Genomic DNA, 20,005 nt, shown 5'->3' with positions numbered 1-20,005 from the left:
CGCAATATATTTAATTACGATCCATAATGCTGTGCAAGGGAACTTGTATTAAAAAACATGTTTTTTTTCAATATAGTTGTGGTAGTTGAATGTTATTTGGCTATATAAAGTGTCACGTAGTGCATGGCTGTTGATGAGGAGACTGTGGCTGAGTGGGTAGTGTGCTGGACTTCGAATCAGGGGGGTAGCAAGTTCGAGTCCCACTGCAGTCAGCATGTTGTTGTGTCCCTGGGCAAGACACTTCACCAACTTCAAGTTGCTCCTGTGGGGATTGCCCACAGTACCGAATGTATGTAAGTCGCTTTGGATAAAAGCGTCTAACAACTGACATGTAATGTAATGATGATGCAAAGGAAAAGAAAAAAAAATAGATGATAGAGCTCCATCTATTGGACATATTGGAGAAGTACACTACAGTTGGTCTTGACACAGAATAACAGAATGGGTTCATACTGTATGTCAACCATGGACTGTATACATGTGATATATAGATCCAACCTATAGTATAATCGAGGTAATTTTATGGAAAGTGCAATCTCTTTGCAAGAGGATTTATAAACATAATTCTTTTTTAGGATTGAATTATTTAGGTGGTTGAGAGTTTAACTGATGTATCGTCAATTATGATGACAAGGAAACCAGAGAAAAAGGCTTTCGCCTTCATGACATTCTGAGCAGTAAATGGCATGTTGTAGATTGAATCAGAGAAAGAAGACAATATCCATGTTGACGACAATATTGACCTTTTGCGTGACACATATAAAGATTGATGTAATTAGATGACCTGTTTCTTTGAAGGTAATGGGATTTTCTGGAACAATTACTGATGTTCTGATCAAAAATTACTGTCTGAAATAATGCCTGTATTTTACAAACATTATTCTCAAACGTTTTCTTTGTCACTTGACACATGATAGACAGTTTTTTGTCTATCAAAATGTAAACCAAAACCAGAGGTATTGTCTGTTTTATTCCAATCATTCATATTAGACGATCTTGTGAATGGCAAACAATCAAGAGAGGGAAGGCAATCATTTGTCAGAATTATGTAGTTCATTTTCACTGATACTTACATAAAGTAATACATTTTAATGATTGAATTAAATGCATTTAAAGTAATGATATTATTTTATTTTATTCCCAAAAGCAAGTCCCATTTTCAACCTTTTGAGATCTAAAATATATGACCATAACTGCAGATAATAAAAACAAAGCTGTAGCATAATCAATACACATTCCTACTATATGTATGAACATCCAGTCTTCACACTAGAAAACACTTTATCTTTATATCTTCATTTGATCAATTATACATGAAAACACTTTTGAGCTTTTTACATAAACAGACAATGTTCAGTTTTGATTACTAATTTATGGAGATACTAGATACAACACCAGGAGAGAAATGTAGGAAATGATGGTTAAATAGTTGAAGGAATAGGAAGAGACACAGATGATACAGAAGAGGGAACAAAGACCTTTCTGCTAGAGTTAGTGCAAAGAAAAGGGCATGACAGAGTGAAGCTATCTTAGTAAATATAATGAGGTATGTTAATAATTGCATGCCATTTGGTGCAGAGTGCTCTCTTGCATGCCACTTTATTGGACGATGTGGTCTATGAAGTATGCTCCATGGTGCTGTGTGTGGGGCCATGCTTGTCCTCGGCGCTGTGTGAGTATGTTCGGCCTCGTTGCAGCTCGTTGGTGTGTGCGCGGCTCCGAGAGCCATCGATACTGGAGAAGGAAGTTGTTCGTGACCCAAGTCTAGTCATGCTGGCACTGGACACTGGAGAAATAAGAGAGAGAGGTTTGAGCTTTGCATCAGTCTTTAATGGTAATAGGAGTGTATCCAAAACAGATTTATAATTATGATTCAACATACATGTTATCCACTTATTAAAATAAATGCATTTATCATGTTCTTCTCCTAACACCAATTAGGGGTTTCAATAATCACATTTACAGGAAGTGGTTTTTAACAGTGCAGAGATGTAAATACCTAAAGTGTTGATCTCTGTGATGTAATAGTTATGTTACAGGTTAGGATAGTTAAGGGTTAGGTCACAGTGACTTACAGTATCCCAGGCCCTGGATAAAATATTTCATAGCTTCAATAACTTTGGCTGGCTGTAGAGAGAAAGAAAAAAAGGATCACATTTAATTCCAACCAATAAGGAGTGTAGATTTTACATTATTGCTAGCGGAAAAGCCACTGAAATGTCCCTGCCTACCTGATCCGCCTGAGGAAGTCCTCCACAGTCCGCCATCTTGAAGAGCAAAGGTTGTCAGGTTTAATAAAAACTGTATGTGGTGTTAATGGGTTAATGGACATGTTGTGTCAGTCAGTCCCTTGGTTACCTTGAGCAGAGTTGTCTTGGTGGGGTCGAGTTTAGAGTTGCAGTCGACCACGGCCTCCACAGCGGGAGAATTATCTCCTACAACCAGCAGAGTGGAGCACCTGTAAACAAAGACAAAGGCAGAAAAAGTAAGACATTTAGTAAGAAAAAATAGAGCCTGGCACTTTATCGGATGCTATTTACAGGACACAAAAAAGGGAATTATATTATATGTGAACTATTCCGGCTATTCATTTTCCAGATCTTGACGCTATCACCTCCTTAAAGGTTCATGTTTGTACTCACTTGAGGGTCCTTGCATTGATGTTTCCTCCAGGGATGGGCCTCTCGACCTCCAGGGGGTGGCGGTGGTTGTAGGAGTGAAGGAACTCACTCACGTTGTACTCGTCCATTGTTGTCGTGATGAGGTGGCGGTATGTGGCGATGAGGTCATGGTTGTTCAAAATCTCAACCTGAAACATCAGTAAGACAAAGGTATTCTGTAAAAGACTCACTTTATAATTAATAATCAACATTTTTGAAGATGTTTACACTTTTGTTACATGGTAATGGAAGCCAATAACTTACCTTTCCAAACAAGTGTGAGATGAGTGTGTCAGGGAGAGTGTGGGTCCATTCAGTGATCTATAAAACACATAAGAAAATCACTACATTTACATTCAGCTACATTTAGATTAGCATATTATGCATTAAATTGACATCAGGTTTAAAATGTCAGAATCAGTCCAATGCAATCCAATATCTATAAATACAGGTGGTTGTATAGATTAAAGTCATACATTTGAATCTATTGCACTCAACCCAGTACCTCAAAGAGAGGATGGTTTGGGCACTCTAATCATTCCTGCCTTTCTTAAGATCTGGCAATCAAAGATGTCTGACAAGCAGGACTGCTGCTCTTGAAATAGATGTTAATCTTATTAAACAAACGATCAACCTTGAACGAAGTGATCAACACACACTGCTCACCTTGCTTGTAACAGAATCGATTAGTCCTTCAGCGCTGGGGTTAATGTTGATCAAGACTAATCCGTCCACCATATCAGGATGATTCAGCTACACACATAAACACATATGAACGGTTAGTTTTCTACAATATTATTCACATACAGTTGTTTTTTCAGCAGTTCTCTCATTTAGTGTTGGAGTGTGAATGACTCCACGTCATTTTACTCTTGTACTAGATCACATCCTTGATATTCACCCATGGATTAATATCATGGATAAAATATTTATCTTCCCTGTTCAGAATTTTTTATGGAAAGGAGAGCTGCTGAATGTACAGGTATTGTAAAGCAGTGTCATCCAATCTCTAGGATTTAACAAAAATATCTAATCAATAACTCTGTCATTGATCTGATATTCAAGTGTACACTAAGAGAAACTACAGCTTAGTGAAGATCTGTTTTGACAAGAGTAAAGATTTCAATTTTAAATGTTCCAAACTATTTGTCACACTTCGTCCCTCTGTCTTAAGGTGAAATGGGATTAGGGGAAGAGATTTGAACTCACAGCAAATTTAGCCAGGATGTAAGCTCCTGCTCCAACTCCCACTCCAATCACCCGAGATAACCTGCAAACAGCAGCCAAAAGTCGAACTGAGATAAATCCTGGAGTGCTGTGTGAAAACAGTCTAACTTTTAATAAAAGGACAATTAAAAGTATCTGTTGAACTCACCCAAAGTGTTTGATGACAGCAGGAATGACTTCAGACAGCTGGTCCATTGTAGGGTAGGTATGTCTGAGGGGTCAAAGTTCACATAACCATCAGTAAAGGGTCGGACTCAATCTGTTAAACCTAATATACTCATGTAAAGTAATTTTATTTTTACAACTTAAAACACTGACCCAGTATGCAGAGTTTTGGCTCCCTCTTGTTGTCCTGGCGCTTCAACGTGACAAATTGGAAAATGTCTGATAATTTCCCGCATATCCTCGTGTTTGAACAGGGTTTCGAAACAGGATTTGTCTGCGAGAAGAAAAAAACAAAACTGCATCAAAATCAATAAGAATAAAAAGAAAATGAGAAAAGTAAATATACTATATCACTCAGATAAATATTTATCTAGACAAATTGAAAATGTATGCTTGGTTTAATGTAAAGATATTTAATAAGAAGAGATATTTATATTAATAAATGCACGCTTAAAGGTTTTACATACTGAAATATAAGCTATTCTTTGTATTAAATACATACAATAAATAAAAATTACTTTTTAGCTTAGCTGATCTAAAACACTTCATATACTTTTTTCTCCCACTTGTATATAGGTTTACAGTAGGTTTAGTGTGCGCAGGGTACAAACATTAGTGAAGTAGTTTGGACTTACAGTTCAGTCCAACATCATGAAATGTCAAGATAACAGGATGGTTTGTCTTTGGAGTTCCCATCATGATGCAGTGCACCTTCCCATAGTAACTCTCTACATGTTCCTCCTAAAAAGCAAAACAATCACACAGCAGATTCATTTTTGTAATGTGAATTAAAACCAGATGCTTTAAGCTCCATATGTAGCCATGCAGGAAAAGATCCCTCTGATACTGAGGTAAAAGTTGTTCTCACAAGTATAACACCTGCAGCAGCGAATGGAGCAGAAAGTTTAACTTAAGCTTAATACTCACAGTGATATGGGGCTCATATACAGAGTCACACTCCATCTCCTCCAGTACCATGGCTGCTGATGCAGAGCTAAAGGAGATACAGATGACCTGCGAAGATCTCTGATTCTCAAATTCCTCTTAAATTTGGAATCAAATGTTCTCTTTGTTTTGTTTGTCTGGAATCTTCCAGTCCAGAGCAAAAGACGATCTCAGAGCTTAATTTGTGAGACAAGCTATTTGTTTGTGCTGCTTTTTATATCCTCCGGCACTGATCTGTCCCTAAGCTTTAACTCCAAAAGGTTTTACCCGTTGCCAACCGGCCCCTTATTTTTTTAATCTGTCCTCAGGCTGCTGCAATCCAACATTGAAATCTCTGGATCTCTAAAGGGATTTAACCAGACCATCTACACATGGTAAAAAACAAACTTCACTGTGAATTTTTGAAGCGTCCTTAAGACAATTTAAGCAGAATATCCAGCTACAGATTATTTATTATGATCATGACATTTGTGTCTAGACAGTTATTACTTTATCTTAAAGTAATGTGTTCATATGTCCGATTAACTGAAATGTGAAAAAACAAACAACCAAATTATTGTTATGTCGACTCGTGAAATAATGAAGACTGTGTTTTGAAATATGCTTGATTAGAGGTAAATAACATCAAAATCACAGGTAAAGCTTGTTATTATTGACTGAAGCGTCATTTGAACACCTTCAGACAAACACTAAGTACGTCAGATGTCTAATCCCATCTGTTCCTCCTTCAGCCTCCTGCTAACTAGTACATTCACTTTATTTAATGGGTGCTCTGAAGTACGTCATTTTGCAATTTTACAGCACAAAAGATAAAAATAACCATAGAGATTTCAAAAGTCTAGCCTACAGCTGTGAACATTGAGTGTTGCCATGACAGAGGTGTGATACTGTTTGAATTTCTTCAAGCACTTTAAGATGAACATTTAGTGAGGAAAAATCATTGTGATAAATTGTACAACTTTAACAGGGATATTTATCCTAGTGTCGCATTGACATTTATAGTTGATAATGGAATATTTGTGTAATCCTGATTTTTGTGTTGGAATTATTATTATTTTTTTACAAAATCCCCCCAAATAATAAAAGAAAAGAAAAAGTCCAGAGTTTTTTTTATCTTTGGAAAAGTGCAAAAAAGGTACACTTTGGTTGGGAAGAAAAAGTTTAAAAAGAAGAAGGAATGTGTGTGCAACACACACACAACATATACAACAGCTATTATCACTGGCATACAGGATGTTCCCTAGATATATGATTTATTAAGAGATGTGACTGGTGTGTAAACTGCAGTGTGTACAGCAGGCAGCAACAACAACAGGCGGATCTGAAAGCACCTCATTTAAGAAATATTACACACACACACACACACACACACACACACACACACACACACACACACACACACACACACACACACACACACACACACACAGTGTACTGAATCCATTTAGTGCTGGCTGAAGAGCAGAGAGTCAGCATGTAGCCTTTTAACATTATCCTAACCATGACCAAGCTTTGCCTGCCAGCCTTTTTTACCTTGGACAACTGTCCCACATTTGAGGAATCTATTGTCCAAAGGGATTTGGCATCAACATCCACCTGTGTTTTTCGTGCTTATTTTTTGTTCTACAGTGTGTTTGAGGATTAGTGACTGCATAATCACCTAATCAAACTAGCACCGCCAACAATATAAATACCCAGTAATGGCAATAGCAGTCTAATACAACAACATAATTCTTATAACTCTTAATATTTGTACACATAACAAGTCTTTCTGCACATTGAAATTCCGGTATTTCATTTGACCAAACCCTTGCTGTTCAGTTGATGACATTCCTTAACCTTAATTGATCACATTAAGTGACAGGACAATCCGACCAGTGTTGGGGAGGTTAAAAATGTAATATGTTACATATTACCATTAACTGTTACATGTAATGTTACTATTTTAATAACGTAATTAAAGTTCTGTTAATCAATACATTTCAATACTTTTGATTACTTTTCAAACAACTGTTTTAAACCGGGCAATAAAGCCAAACAGTTCTAAATTTAAAAAAACTAATCCATGCAATGTAAACCCCATAACAGTACTCAAACTGATAAATGTTAAACTTTTATTAAGATTTCTTCAATAAAAAACTAAAAAAGTTGGAACAGAACCATGGTGAATATTAACACGACACAACATGTTTTTTACTAAGGAGGAATGTATTTACTGAGATAACAAACTTCAAAGCCATTAATTAGCCATTTCAAGCTGCGTTTCATCTTTAATGTAAGTTTAGAAATAGTGCCAGATTCGAGTCCATTGCAAACTAAGCACATTCTGCACCTTTGTGTCATTTCCACTAGATGGGGATATAATGTCACCTTTCTGGATGAAGCTAGTCAACTGGCAGCATTGAAGAAGCTCAGATTTTCCACATACTACACTGACAAATCTTGTTTTTTTTAAATGTCATTGCTTAATATTAAAATGGCTTTGTACTTACAGATAGCTTGAATCTTAAATATAATTCGGCATACATAAAATATATTTAGGACAGTCACCTGTTTTGTTTTGAAATGCCATGTGGGTGTGCCTGTCCCAAAGCAGAATGGTTGGACGGTGAGATGGAAAAAGAGTTTTGAGATCTCAGCATATGGTGGAGAGATCCTTGACCCACAAGTATTGATATGTTCCTCCAACATAACCTGCTGCACAGGGTAATAGAAATACTGTATTGAGGGTGGAGTAATGTCATGTAATGTCATGTAATGTCATGTAATGTCATGTAATTGCTTAATATTGCTTATTGTAACAGCAGGTTGCATAAGTGTCCCACATTTATTTTTATTTGAATGTTCCTTACATATAGACATGTAATGAAGCTGATCACAGGAGTTGTATTGTCATGCTGTCGCTGGTCGTCATGGCAACCTTTTTAGGCTGCAGGTGAAAGTTCTACCGTCCAACTCTCAGCTTTCAAAACACTCTAATTATACACACAGCAGCTGCTGCCGCTTGCCACACACTTGACTGTGTGTGCATGTGTGTATGTTTGTTGTTGTTTGAGTGTGTGTGTTTGTGAGTGTGTATTAGTATGTTTGTGATTTTCTCTGAACCTGTGTGTACGTGCATGTGTGCGTTCTCACGTAACCATGTGTTTATGTTCAAAATAATACAGGCCCCATGCACACTTCCATGTATAGTAGGAACGACTAAGGGTACAGTTTGTCGTGGTATTAACATGACCTAGCTAAAAAAAGAGATTGAGGTGCAATAGGTGGTTTGCTGAGGAATTTAGGCCTAAACGTTTGATCAATTAAACCCATTTTAAGTCAATATATTTTAGTAAAGTAAAGATCTATTGATTCCCCCAAGAGATTCTCAACACTTGATTTGATTTAATTTACTTTAGGGGCGTGAAAAGGTCAAATTCATCCAGTTATATAAGTGAAAAAGCAATGTAAAGTTTCTTTCCTTTCTTTATGATAAGCTCTTGGGGTTCATTGCTATACAGTTTACTGGTCTTAGTCCTTAGGTTGGGAACCACTGCTTTAAATAACACATACCATATTGTATTGCATTTTATTATTATTTGTATGCCTTGCATCATATTCTTTAGATAAAACCATTTTGCAACACATGAGAAACCCCTCCACTTCAACGGCAACCTACTGCAGTCACTGTAAACCAATACACTGATCGTTGTTTCCTCAAGTAATCTAGTTGAACTCTAAAATATTAGCATGGCTCAAACAGGAAGACCCGTAAATATCGTTTGATCCAACACGTCATACTGTTGCTTCTCCACCATCCACAGCTGGCCAATGAGGGGCTTCGCTTTTCCAGCATAGTAATGCTACTGCTGCAACGTGACATGGCCTAAATATAAATATAAACCTGAAAGCAGTTATTGTGCTGTTGTGTGCTGTTTAGATATCATACTATGGCAGCTAAGAGTTTAAAAAAGAACTATGCCATACTTCCTTTTGATATCCTGTTTCCTCTTAGTTGCCCTGGGCATTACATAGTATTTCACACTGGTGCAGGAGTAGTGTGCCTGAGGGACAGTATTACCAACTAGTCCAAATTAGTGGATGCACTGTGTAATCGTATACATCATCAACAACATGTTGAATCAGCGCAAATGTGCACCAGATGTAGTAGGGGTTGTAAATAATTAGTGATTGAATGCAATATAACTGAAGTACTGCAATTAGATACACATTTATAGTACGTATACTTAATAGTATCTTGTGAGGGAAATTTATTATTTTATTTTTTTAAATCTGATTACGATAGGAATAAGTGTTAATCCAAATAAACTATTTTAAAACCTTGTTGAATGAGATGTATAATTGATGGTCCCAAAGCTAAACATGGAAGTGTTTCTGAGCTCATTAACATTTTATTTTTTACAGATACTTACTGTGACATTACAAACATACGATGAGCTTATAGAATATGATGCATTCTTTTTTTATTAAACTACCCAACTTTACATAAGGTAGTTGAATAAGCTCTACCTTGAATATCTCCACCAGTAAAATACAACATACCCAATAATGCAGCCGTAATATAAATTCCAAACCATCATAATAGTAAAACAATATTTTTTGCATGATGAAGTATAGCCTACTGAGATTTACTGATAATATTTCACTCAGACTTAAGTATTTTTTGGAGCGCAAGACTGGAGTATTTTCGCAGTGTGGTTTAAGTGCATTCACTTCAGTAAAGGATCTAAATACTTATTTCACCACTGTAGTAACCCATAGACTGTTTATTAGCTTGCAAACAAACCGGTCAGCTACATTACGGTTATATCAGAGGCAGACACTTTATTTTTACATGAGGCTATGTTTGTACTCATCATCAGACACAAATACAACAAAGGGTGAGACAAGATGTAGCTAAGACAGATTAGAGCGCTTCTTCTAGGTTTAAATAGCACCAAGCATTACCTAAGGCTAAGACGATCTTTCCAGGTAAAACAACAGGTAAACATTACTCAAAGATAATGAGGAATAAATAAATGAGATGTGCACAACAACCAGTGGTGTTAAATCAATTGAAATATGCATTGTTGATTTTTGGCAACAGCAATTGGTTCTGCTTTTATCAAAACTGTAATATTTCTCTCTCACACACACAGACACACACAGATATGAAATTAATTATGTTTGGCTTATGAACCTTGGTCATATAATTAAGCCGTGCTATCACAGATGCCTTGAATGAATAGTTGATACACTTAAAGGTTTGATATCTGAAATCAAGGTAATAAATTGCCCTATTCATAGTTGCTGCTTAAGTCTAAAGGGGACAGGAGAACCTGAGATTAATGACTCATCATTACCATGATGGTCATACAGTGTTTGGCTTATTGAAACAAAGCTTTGAAACTTCCTTGACATTTTGCTGAAGCTGTGGTGAAAGCATTCTGAAGTCTTTGCAGATCAGCCTGTTGCTTTCATGACGCAACAGCAGGCGCCCAAAGTGTACTTTAGGCTCCATCAAAAGCACAAGACTGCTGAGGGTTTGACCTACAGGGTGTCAGCTCACATTACCAGAAACCATTGCAGCAACCCTGTTTGGGCCAGTGCAATGCTGTCTGTAGTATCAAAACAGATGGGTACACTGGAACTGTTCCTCAGAGGAAGAGGATTTACAACAAGTAGGCGAATATCATATATTAATCAAAAGTTAAAATCAAATTATTTAGTTGCAAAACATTTTGACCAATTTGGATGCATTTTAGGATCTGAGGCACAGATGGTGCAGAACAAAAGTCTTGGCCCACAGTTCAAAACACATGAAAAATCTACAGCCGTTTTAACAGTGATTCTCCACATAGTGAAATAAATTATTTTAGTTTTTTGCACTTCATTTTCAAGATGTGCCATTGCAGCTTACTAAACATAAGACACAGGCAATTTATTAGTATGTTCTTGAGAATCATTTCTGCACACATCCTTAAGATAAACTGTTTTACTGTGACATACTGTATGTTTGTTAACGCAGTAGTGTACATCATATCTTTAAAAGCATACGTTCATATGCAGCTTAAATTAACTAGCATACATTTCTTTTACAATAAATGGTGTACACATAACATATCGCTAAACATAATTGAAATCATGTTGATAATACACATACATGTTGGCAGATGTTAGGCCTTGTGGATTTTACTATCAGTTCATCAGGGGGAGAGAGAGGAGACGACATGCAGCAAAAGGGTCGAACATTGACCGGACCCCGGCCGCTTAGTTCATGAAAATATTTGACAACATAACTGTCACATTATCTATAAATATTCAAACGTTCCACATACATTACAGGACATCTCAAAAGCCCAGTTAAGATTTGTCCATACAGTACTTACTGATCACTTGTTTTATACTAAGAGTATTTTTTGTTTTATAGTCAGTCATGTCAATGTCCTAACTTGGATCAGGTAATGTTAGAAGTCTATCTAAATTAGTGGTGGTCTAAAGCCACATGACACATCGTCTCACTTTGAAGGTTTTGCTCACCCTGACCCCTCCGGACCCCTCCCCCATGTTCCTGTTTTTCTTGACTTTGTTTACAGACATACTGATGTCACCTGGGCTTTATATGGTGTAAAACAAACGTACAGTGTGTGAAGGAGCAGTGTTCACCTCTACTCTATGTTTAGATGTTGTTGGCAGTCAAAGGCAAAGCAGTGTCCTATGTGTTTCCATCTTGTTTCTCTCCTCTAGCCCTTTTTATCTGTATGACTCCCACATTAGGTTGAACCTGCTGATCACCACCGGTGGCTTTATTTACACTGATTATCAAAACAAATAAAGGCAACAGGACACTATAAGGAAAATAGGAAATGTTATAAGAGTACAGAAAATGACCAAAGCTTTAAGCCACACACATGATCCTGAACATTCAAATGTGATAAACTGGAAAGTTTTCAAATAGTGCATCAGCTAATTTGAGCTACTAAGAGTTGTTTTTTAAAGCTCCATGTGCGGTTTAACAGTCATGTCTCTACTCAAAGTGATTGATAGTGAGGTGAGGCCCCGGCTTGTTCTGCTTTAAGAAATCTGAGCGTATGACTGCCTTGTGACTGCCTGCACTCACATATCTATACTGCAAGCCTGTAAACAAATCTGATTAAATGTATCCTTAAAAATATTTTTAAAAACCCAAAGCTTCCTGGAACCCTGCCTTAATGGACTTCGGTATGAAAAATCAGGAACTGAATGAAAAATGGTTCCCCTTTTTCATTCAGTTTTTTGGACCAACACTTTGTGTGGTGCATTGTGGCGACAACACAGTTGCTTGACACATGAACACAAACAAACTTGAGACTATTGTCATTTAAGGGGAAAGTTAATTCCATGAACTTGTCCAATCTGTCTGGTAGCTCCAAAGACTGTCTATTTTTAGTTGGTAGAGGGAGAGAAAAGGGGGGAGAGAGGGAGGAAAGGAAAACAAGAGAAGGTACAGACAGACGTGTCATAGCAAAAAACAACTTGTTCTTATCTTGTAAGATAAACATGATCTGATCTGTATTTATTTTGTCACTGTGCATTATACTGTATGTGAGAACAAATACTGGTCAGCCTATAGGAAGGGTGAGGAGAGGAGAGGAGAAGAGAAGAGGGGGGGACAGCACCTCTTCTTTACCCTGGTAGAGGGGAGGGAAAATGAGTGGAGTGGAGGAAGAGGAGGAGGAAGAGGAGGGGGAGGAGGAGGGGGAGTGAGCCTCTTCTCCGCTCCCTCTAAGAGCATTAACTGTAGAGTGTTCTGCTAGTGACAGGGCTGTCAGGGTCATATGGCTGCTCAGCCTGATTAGACCAGCTCACAGCAGATCCTCCACACAGCCCACTGCTACAGCAAGGTACAGAGCACAGCACAGACGGCGCAGCAGCAGCAGCTATATGAGGCCAGGGTTTGCTGAGAGAGGAAGATAGTTTGCTGTTATACAGGGAAAGAGCAACAGGTTGTTGCTCACAGACTTCATTTTCTGGTGGCTGAATACCAGACATTTCAAGTTCTAGAGGTGGAAAAAGACTAAAAGCAGGTGGACTCCACTGTGGCAAAGAGGCCCAAGAACTGCGTTTTTGCCTGTTGTTGGAAATGACATTGAAAAGCAGGTAAGGACAAGATTTTGCATTTGTTTTAGTAGTTGTCATGTTGATAAAAGGCATTTGGGAAATGTTCCTGATGCTGTCACACAGCCAAACAGATGTTTGGTGCAACAGGTTTGTCAACGTTTGCAATGGCAATAACTTTATGTGACACATTTAGATACAGCTATAAAGAAATTCCATTGAAATGTATTTCTACAGTAAAGTTTCAAAAGAAAGCTATCAAGCTAATCACAGTTCTTCACTGGAACAGGGAAGACATGGCTATACTGCAGATTGTTGCTGTCATTAAACTGTGGTGTGTCATATAATCAGCTGCTGGTATAGATACAGCTATAAATACAGCTACAGATATTCAGTGTCTAGGCAGTCCACTGGTTGCATGTCAGCGCTCTCACTGTTGTAGTGCTGCTGCTTGCTTCTGCAGGACTAACTCTGGTTGGTGGATTTTACTGTTTAGAGGCCAAGCTGTCCACTGAGGTAAGAAGGAAGGCTGTGTACTGTTGCAGAAACAACTGAAATGTTGGCATTGATAACATTTCTTTTACAGAATGACTTGTGAATGGACCTTCAGCAGCAAAAATGGTGTCTTTATTTGTAAAGAGGCAGAGGTGAATACACTCTAACAGGATTTATCCTATTTTGAGGCTACTACCTGCCTGTCTTGTTGTTGTCTTTACTACTAACCTTACTCTCTGTCAGTCAGCCTCACATTGCACGTACTGTAGAGAAGCTTGGCAACCTAACGTGGCTAAAATGATATTGAGATCCATTTTTAACTTCTTTGGGCCCTGACCTAGCCTGCACAGGCAGGTCAGTCGGCAAGCTAGACAGCCATCACGGGACACACCTGCTTTTAGAGACCAAACTGCGCTCTAAGATAAGAGGGAAGATCGGCTGTACAGTTTTAATTGGAATTACTGCTACCGTCTAGTCAATTAAATGATGCTCCTTTATGCTTTCATATAATGTTTTGACCTTGGGTCACTGCTAAAAAACACACATGGCAACTCCGTTAAAGTCAAAACAAACTTTTAAAAAAATAAAACAAATATCCTGTCTTCACATCGACTGCATGGAAAAAATGGTCCTCTGCTCTAACCTGATTAGTGGTAACAGAGGATAAATCCTAATTATAGATGGTCAACAACCGGGAATAGACTGCACTCTTCTGGTAGAGTCAGCGAGTAAGTCGGCATGTGATTATTAAGCGTGCGTGTGTACGTGGGTATTGTCAAAGCTAGGATGAAGAGGTGATGACGGATTACCCAGAGTACATCTGGACTTTCCCTTGTTGTTTGTCTGAATGTTGGAGTGAGAGATAATCAGCACTTGTTTTCCACACAAATTACTTCCAAAACAAGGCAGAATCAAGACTTAGTAGCAAATATCAGTCTTGAATTTGCATAGGCTAGTGGCCCTGGTATTGGCAGCATTTTACTTAATATTTTTTATTTTAAATCATTACAAAGACAAACCAATTTCACAAGTAAAATTATAGATAGGCACACTTTATGCCGAATGTTTATATTTTTTGTATAATACAAACACTTAGGTGTGTTAGTTAATTGGCAAGAGATTTAGAATATGTTTCAAACATATTCATGTGTGTGTTATTTGTGTATCTATGTACATTAGTTGCCTTTCTTTGGCCCTTCACATTACAGAAGAGGGCTATCATTAGTATATTTCTGCCTAACAGAACCAGCTGATTTTACAGATACTGTGATTGGAACACTGGAACAAAAATGTGTAATTTTTTCTTATTTTCATTACTGTTTTCTGGAGATGCTTATTTAAAGAGTAATATTTCAATTGTATGTTTTGTACTATAGAATCGCTGGTTGATGGAGTTTGTGCGGGGGAGTGGTGACTACTGCCACGCTCAACACCATTAAGGGCTACTTGGGATGAAGCTACAGCATGCAGTCCTGCGGCCCTGAAACCTGAAAGACCGTTGCTCTCTGAAGCAGCCAGCTAATGGGGTAATACGTGGAGCCTCGACACTGGAAGCTTACCGGAGAGAAAAAGAGAGCTGCTGAAAGACACAGAGAGAAGGACTGAAGTGACAATCTGAGAAATTAAAACAACGAAAGTTGACACGACGTGCTTCCTGAACTATAGGACACAGTCAACTGATGGACTAAAACTGTACAACAGGACATCGGAATTGGGAAAATACCTTAAAGGCTATAAACAATCTCCCAACAGGAAGTTCAACCAGAGACAGGAGGTCACCTGGTGACCTGCTATAAGTTGAACTCACAGCAGCTACCTGCTGCAGCTCCAGCTGAAGGTAAGGGCCGTCTGCTCATCAGAGCTGGACTAAATCTAGTTATGCACCAGCACTTCCTAACTCCTGTTCCTCATTGACTTGTTATGGCTTGGTTATAGGATTCTATTGTAGCTTTTTAGTTGTGTCAGTGTAAGCTTAAATCAGCCTTTGGCTTGCCTTTGCAGTAGGGGTGTAATATGTACTTACAAGAATGTTTTAATTTCGAAGTCCTTAAATCGAAAAACATCCTTCATTTTTTGTGCTGGTTAATGTTTTTTAAAGAAGTTGTAGAACAGTCTGAACACAGGAGACATTTCCTTATTTGAAAATAATGCAATAACAAAGCACATGCCATATTTATAGTACAGCCAGTAGAATTCCTATACTATACATGCTATACAGATTACACAGTATTTCCTAAAGTCATAAATCACTCTTTCATTTTATGGTGGGAATTTGTTCAAGTTAAAACTCAGGCTGTGTTCTAAATCCAATACTAAGTTACTCCATACAAAAATACTGCATACTAACTTATTGCATACTACATACTTCATGTGTCACCTGTCTATTCAATTAAAAAGTGTGCCATTACTAGCAGACTGTTCACACTGAAGGTGTCTCAAATGATACAGTGTGGTCTCTGCATCACATGACTCTATCAATCAAGATATTAACAGTCCATGCTGTTTAATATACATTATTTATTTGTATCCACATGATTTCTTCAAGTGAATTTTATGTTTTTTATATTATTTTAATTTTTCGCACCATATAACACATGTGACCAAAGCCAGAGGGAGATTTTATTCAAGTGCAGTCGGTACCCACCCACACAGTTTTTAGATTAGGTCTAATCAAGCGTAATTTGCTCTTCTTTGAAAAATGTTCTCTCTTATGGAGAAGTGCTTGATTTAAGTTTATTTTGAAAGGAAGGAATTTTATTGTGTGACCTTGTGATAGGTCTTGAGATGTCTCAAGACAGTAACAGTTTCAGTACTGCTGTCTGGAAGAGTAAAGCTGGGCCTTTTTTCACAACGGACGTTTTGGCTTGTCATGGTAGGAAAAGGGACAGGTATTATTAATAGCACTAGCAATAGCTCTGTTCTATTCAAGTGTTAGCCACAACAGCGTGACAGTGATCCCACATTCTGAATAATAACTAGAGCAGCCTAATACCAATCAGCAATCTTATATTTTCCTCATTTAAACCTGTGCTTTCCTCACTGTGACCTGTCAACATGTCTGCCATGAAAAAGGCCTTTGAGGTAACTTGAGAAATATAGTTGAAGCTCTTCAAAACTTTATGAGCATTTTTATATGGTGTCATTTTGTTGACATCGTGTGCCATCGTAAGATAAATTCAGTACATTTTTCCCTGACAGAGGACGTTCTAGGACATTAAAGGTCACGGCTGCCAACATGAACCGCCCTGCTCCAGTGGAACTGTGCCACAAGAACATGAGATTCCTCATCACACACAACCCTACTGACAGCACGCTCACCTCCTTTATAGAGGTGAGAAACATATATATGTGTGTGTGTGTGTGTGTGTGTGTGTGTGTGTGTGTGTGTGTGTGTGTGTGTGTGTGTGTGTGTGTGTGTGTGTTTGCTAACAGAAGACCATAAGTAAACTGAAGAGATTACCAAAGATGACACATGGTACACATGCACATATACATATACCTCATGGTAAACTGTATGTCTTTTCCCCTCTTGTTGATGACATGTAAACCGAGAGACATTTTAAGTTAATTCAAAAATGGTCCCTTCCAGGACCTGAAGCACTTTGGTGCCACCACAGTTGTTCGAGTCTGTGATATCACCTATGATAAAACACCGTTGGAGAAAGACGGCATTACTGTGGTGGTGAGCACTCAGCAAACACACACATACACACAAACACAGAGGATACAGAGTGCCAGGATTACTTTAAAAACTCTGCTCTGCTTTCAGGATTGGGCGTTTGATGATGGAGCCCCACCCCCTACGAAGCTGGTTGATGATTGGTTGAATTTGCTGAAGAAGAAATTTCTGGAGGAACCAGGATGCTGCGTGGCTGTCCATTGTGTGGCTGGACTGGGGAGGTGAGAGACACAGGGAGCAACAACAAGAAAACACAGTTTGTGTCTAAACACAATCCAAGTGATTAAACATATTTGATCTTATTGTCGATTATTAGGGCTTTTTATACTGTATATATTTATGAAACGTTTAAAGATAAACCTATTATTTTCACATACTTGCCTACATAATCGTAATTGATATGTGCTGTCTTCATCTGACTAGGGCTCCTGTGATGGTTGCTTTGGCTTTGATAGAGAGCGGGATGAAGTATGAAGATGCTATTCAACTCATTAGACAGTGAGTACATTTGATTATTACATCCTCATAAAGCAATATTAAATATTAATATTAAATGCAAACAGTGTCTTATTCCAATTATATACACAGCAAAGAAAGATGGTTTAATATGATAAACAATGAATTGTGTTATCAATCAATGTATGCAGTATTTAATGAAACCGTTTTTGAGTAGAAATTGAATATTTCTTTCTTGGTGCCATCTGGTGGTGATATCAAATTAATAAGAGAACAGACCGGGCAGAAGGCATCGCACACTAAAAAGGCATGTTCTTGCATCATACATAGTGTTTTTATGTGTGTTTCAGGAAGCGTCGGGGAGCCATCAACAGTAAACAGCTAACCTACCTGGAGAAATATCGATCCAAGCAAAGACTTCGCTTCAAAGACTCTACTGCACACAAGAACAAGTGTTGCACAATGTGAACACACACACACACCCTCCCTCAGACATCTTGTACCCCTCAACAAATGCTCTCAGGAAAGAACCATACAAGCCTTGTCATCTTGTCATAAAACCTGATTTGTACCCTGGGAATTTTTGACAGCGGGTTTGTTACAATGCATCTTTATTCCCTTGTTTGTTAGAATTCTTAGTCCCTTTTAAATTATTCTATTGGCATGTTTGCTTCATTTTATAGATAACAGTGAAAGAAATGGCCAAGATGGGCAAGACAAACCCATAAAAAGGTTTGTAGCTTATTGTTAAGGCATATTTGCGCAACTAAATAGCTCTGGGAAAGACAGAAACTTTGGTCAGGGATCAGGCCCTTAAAATGTTCAATAAAACAAATCCAGAGTACACAAGTGGGCAAACCCATACAAATGGGTGTTGCTGATTTAAATTGATACAAGGCCTTCAAAATGTCAAATAATACTGCATACTTTGTTAAGTAACTATTTATTTTTTCAATGATGTACACATGTTCAATATGTTTAAAACTCATCATTATCAGGGTAATAACAAGCAGTATTAATGTAAGATTGTTTTATACCAAAACCTTTAAAACCATAATTTTGTAGCACAGGGTTTTTACTATCAATTTAAGTCAATACTATAAGCAACCCTCTCTTTGACATTATTCCTTTTATTGTCTCTTCTTTAGTTTTAGTTTAACTGGAGATATAAGGGCTAATTTTCATCTGAGTATTTTCTGACATTTGTCTAAAAATAAGATATTATTTATTGTCTATGATCATTGTGAATATCAGCTTTTGGTAAATATAAAGCCTTCATTTGGTTTTGTCACAGTTGCCGTTTTAAAATTACTCCATTGTGCTCAAGTTATGTGTTTACATATCAGTGTGTGCATTATATTATGCTCTGTTTGCTGACATTCACAGAAGGAAACAGCTGATTTGAAGCCAAGTAATAATACATTACACACAGACTTAAAGGACTGACATATGTAATCTAGTTGTGAATAATGTAAAAAGATGTGATCCTATTTTTATCCCTTTTATTCCCATGGACGTAACCAGTGGTTACACCACTCCTACCATTCATTGACTACAACAATTTGCAAACAAAAAATAAATAGTTTCAAATATGTGTATATTATATATTCTATATTCTGTGTCAGAGAGGAATTTATATTTTATCAGCAGTGGAGGACACAATCTCCTAGTTTTAATCCATGGATGATGTGTAAATGGAGGTAATGGACTAATCCTAACATAAATATAGCTGCACATCATTTATGTCTAGATCACACTATCTACTAGGTCAAAGATTATCTTGTGGGGTGGAGTTTACTTACTTATGTGTTTTGTTCCTGAATTATGCTTTCAGCCAACTGCTTCCTTTTTTGCTGATGATAGAGCATGCCCTTTTTGTTTTAGTAGGTTGCTAGTCTCCCATCATCTATGGTCTTGAATGACAATGCGTAAAAAAATAAAATGAGAGCAGAGGGTGTAACATTGATGTTAAAAAGGAGATAGGAATAGGATCAACCACGTTTTCCTGAAACCTTAGCAAATTGGCTACAGATTCCTTGTTCATATAATGTGTGTATGTTTTTTGACTGTTTGTTTGTGTGTGTATGTATGTGTATTTGTCTATGTGTTTGTGTATGACTGTGTATGGCTGTGTGTGTATGTTTGTGTGTGTGTTTTTCGCAAACGTTAGCCATTGTAAATCCTTGGGACTGGCATAAACCAACACTTTTTTAATGTAAAACAAGACGTCTGTTTGTCTGTAAATTCTCGCACTGTTAAATAAAGTTTTTGTCACTGTCCCTTTATTATAATAGTTGTT

General features: G+C 37.6%; 3 protein-coding genes across 6 annotated transcripts in view; 1 reads left to right on the top strand and 2 right to left on the bottom strand.

Annotated features, from left to right (window-relative positions):
- LOC104967573 (carboxypeptidase Q) overlaps positions 1-20,005 on the bottom strand; it is a gene marked incomplete at its 5' end in the record, with an annotated part of 309,328 nt that overhangs the window by 140,699 nt on the left and 148,624 nt on the right. The gene's annotated exons all lie outside the window — the stretch shown is intronic.
- Positions 1,216-5,045, bottom strand: LOC104967559 (protein NDRG1). The gene is made up of 12 exons (XM_010797050.1): positions 4,980-5,045; positions 4,688-4,793; positions 4,206-4,326; positions 4,036-4,098; positions 3,870-3,930; positions 3,327-3,413; positions 2,925-2,981; positions 2,643-2,809; positions 2,359-2,458; positions 2,232-2,267; positions 2,076-2,127; positions 1,216-1,786 (listed from the first exon to the last, which is right to left on the bottom strand). Exons 1-12 carry the CDS (start codon positions 5,028-5,030, stop codon positions 1,617-1,619), a joined length of 1,071 nt encoding a protein of 356 aa, XP_010795352.1. The 5' UTR covers positions 5,031-5,045; the 3' UTR covers positions 1,216-1,616.
- On the top strand, positions 12,755-19,997 carry LOC104967560 (protein tyrosine phosphatase 4A3). Of its 4 annotated transcripts, none has more exons than XM_010797053.1 (8): positions 12,760-13,118; positions 13,663-13,723; positions 14,948-15,408; positions 16,770-16,902; positions 17,161-17,253; positions 17,341-17,471; positions 17,674-17,748; positions 18,057-19,997. In XM_010797053.1, the coding sequence occupies exons 4-8, from the start codon at positions 16,807-16,809 to the stop codon at positions 18,172-18,174; spliced, it is 513 nt and encodes a 170-aa protein (XP_010795355.1). In that variant the 5' UTR covers positions 12,760-13,118; positions 13,663-13,723; positions 14,948-15,408; positions 16,770-16,806; the 3' UTR covers positions 18,175-19,997. The 4 variants fall into 4 exon arrangements, with proteins under 4 accessions (XP_010795353.1, XP_010795355.1, XP_010795356.1 ...); XM_010797054.1 differs by lacking the exon at positions 12,760-13,118 and adding an exon at positions 13,488-13,592; XM_010797051.1 differs by lacking the exon at positions 13,663-13,723 and having other exon boundaries at positions 12,755-13,118.

Source organism: Notothenia coriiceps, unplaced genomic scaffold, assembly GCF_000735185.1.
Source record: "Notothenia coriiceps isolate Sejong01 unplaced genomic scaffold, NC01 NC01_scaffold00037470, whole genome shotgun sequence".
Classification (NCBI taxonomy): Eukaryota; Metazoa; Chordata; class Actinopteri; order Perciformes; family Nototheniidae; genus Notothenia; species Notothenia coriiceps.
The sequence above is the reverse complement of the archived record's forward strand: the minus strand, read 5'-3'. Positions and strand labels throughout refer to the sequence as shown.

Coding starts and splice junctions, on each gene's coding strand:
- LOC104967560 (XM_010797051.1), top strand. CDS start 16,807: ATGAACCGCCCTGCTCCAGTGGAACTGTGCCACAAGAACATGAGATTC. Junction 16,903..17,160: donor CGCTCACCTCCTTTATAGAG/GTGAGAAACATA, acceptor GGTCCCTTCCAG/GACCTGAAGCACTTTGGTGC. Junction 17,749..18,056: donor GCTATTCAACTCATTAGACA/GTGAGTACATTT, acceptor TGTGTGTTTCAG/GAAGCGTCGGGGAGCCATCA.
- LOC104967559 (XM_010797050.1), bottom strand. CDS start 5,030: ATGGTACTGGAGGAGATGGAGTGTGACTCTGTATATGAGCCCCATATC. Junction 4,794..4,979: donor TATATGAGCCCCATATCACT/GTGAGTATTAAG, acceptor TTTGCTTTTTAG/GAGGAACATGTAGAGAGTTA. Junction 2,268..2,358: donor CCAAGACAACTCTGCTCAAG/GTAACCAAGGGA, acceptor TTGCTCTTCAAG/ATGGCGGACTGTGGAGGACT.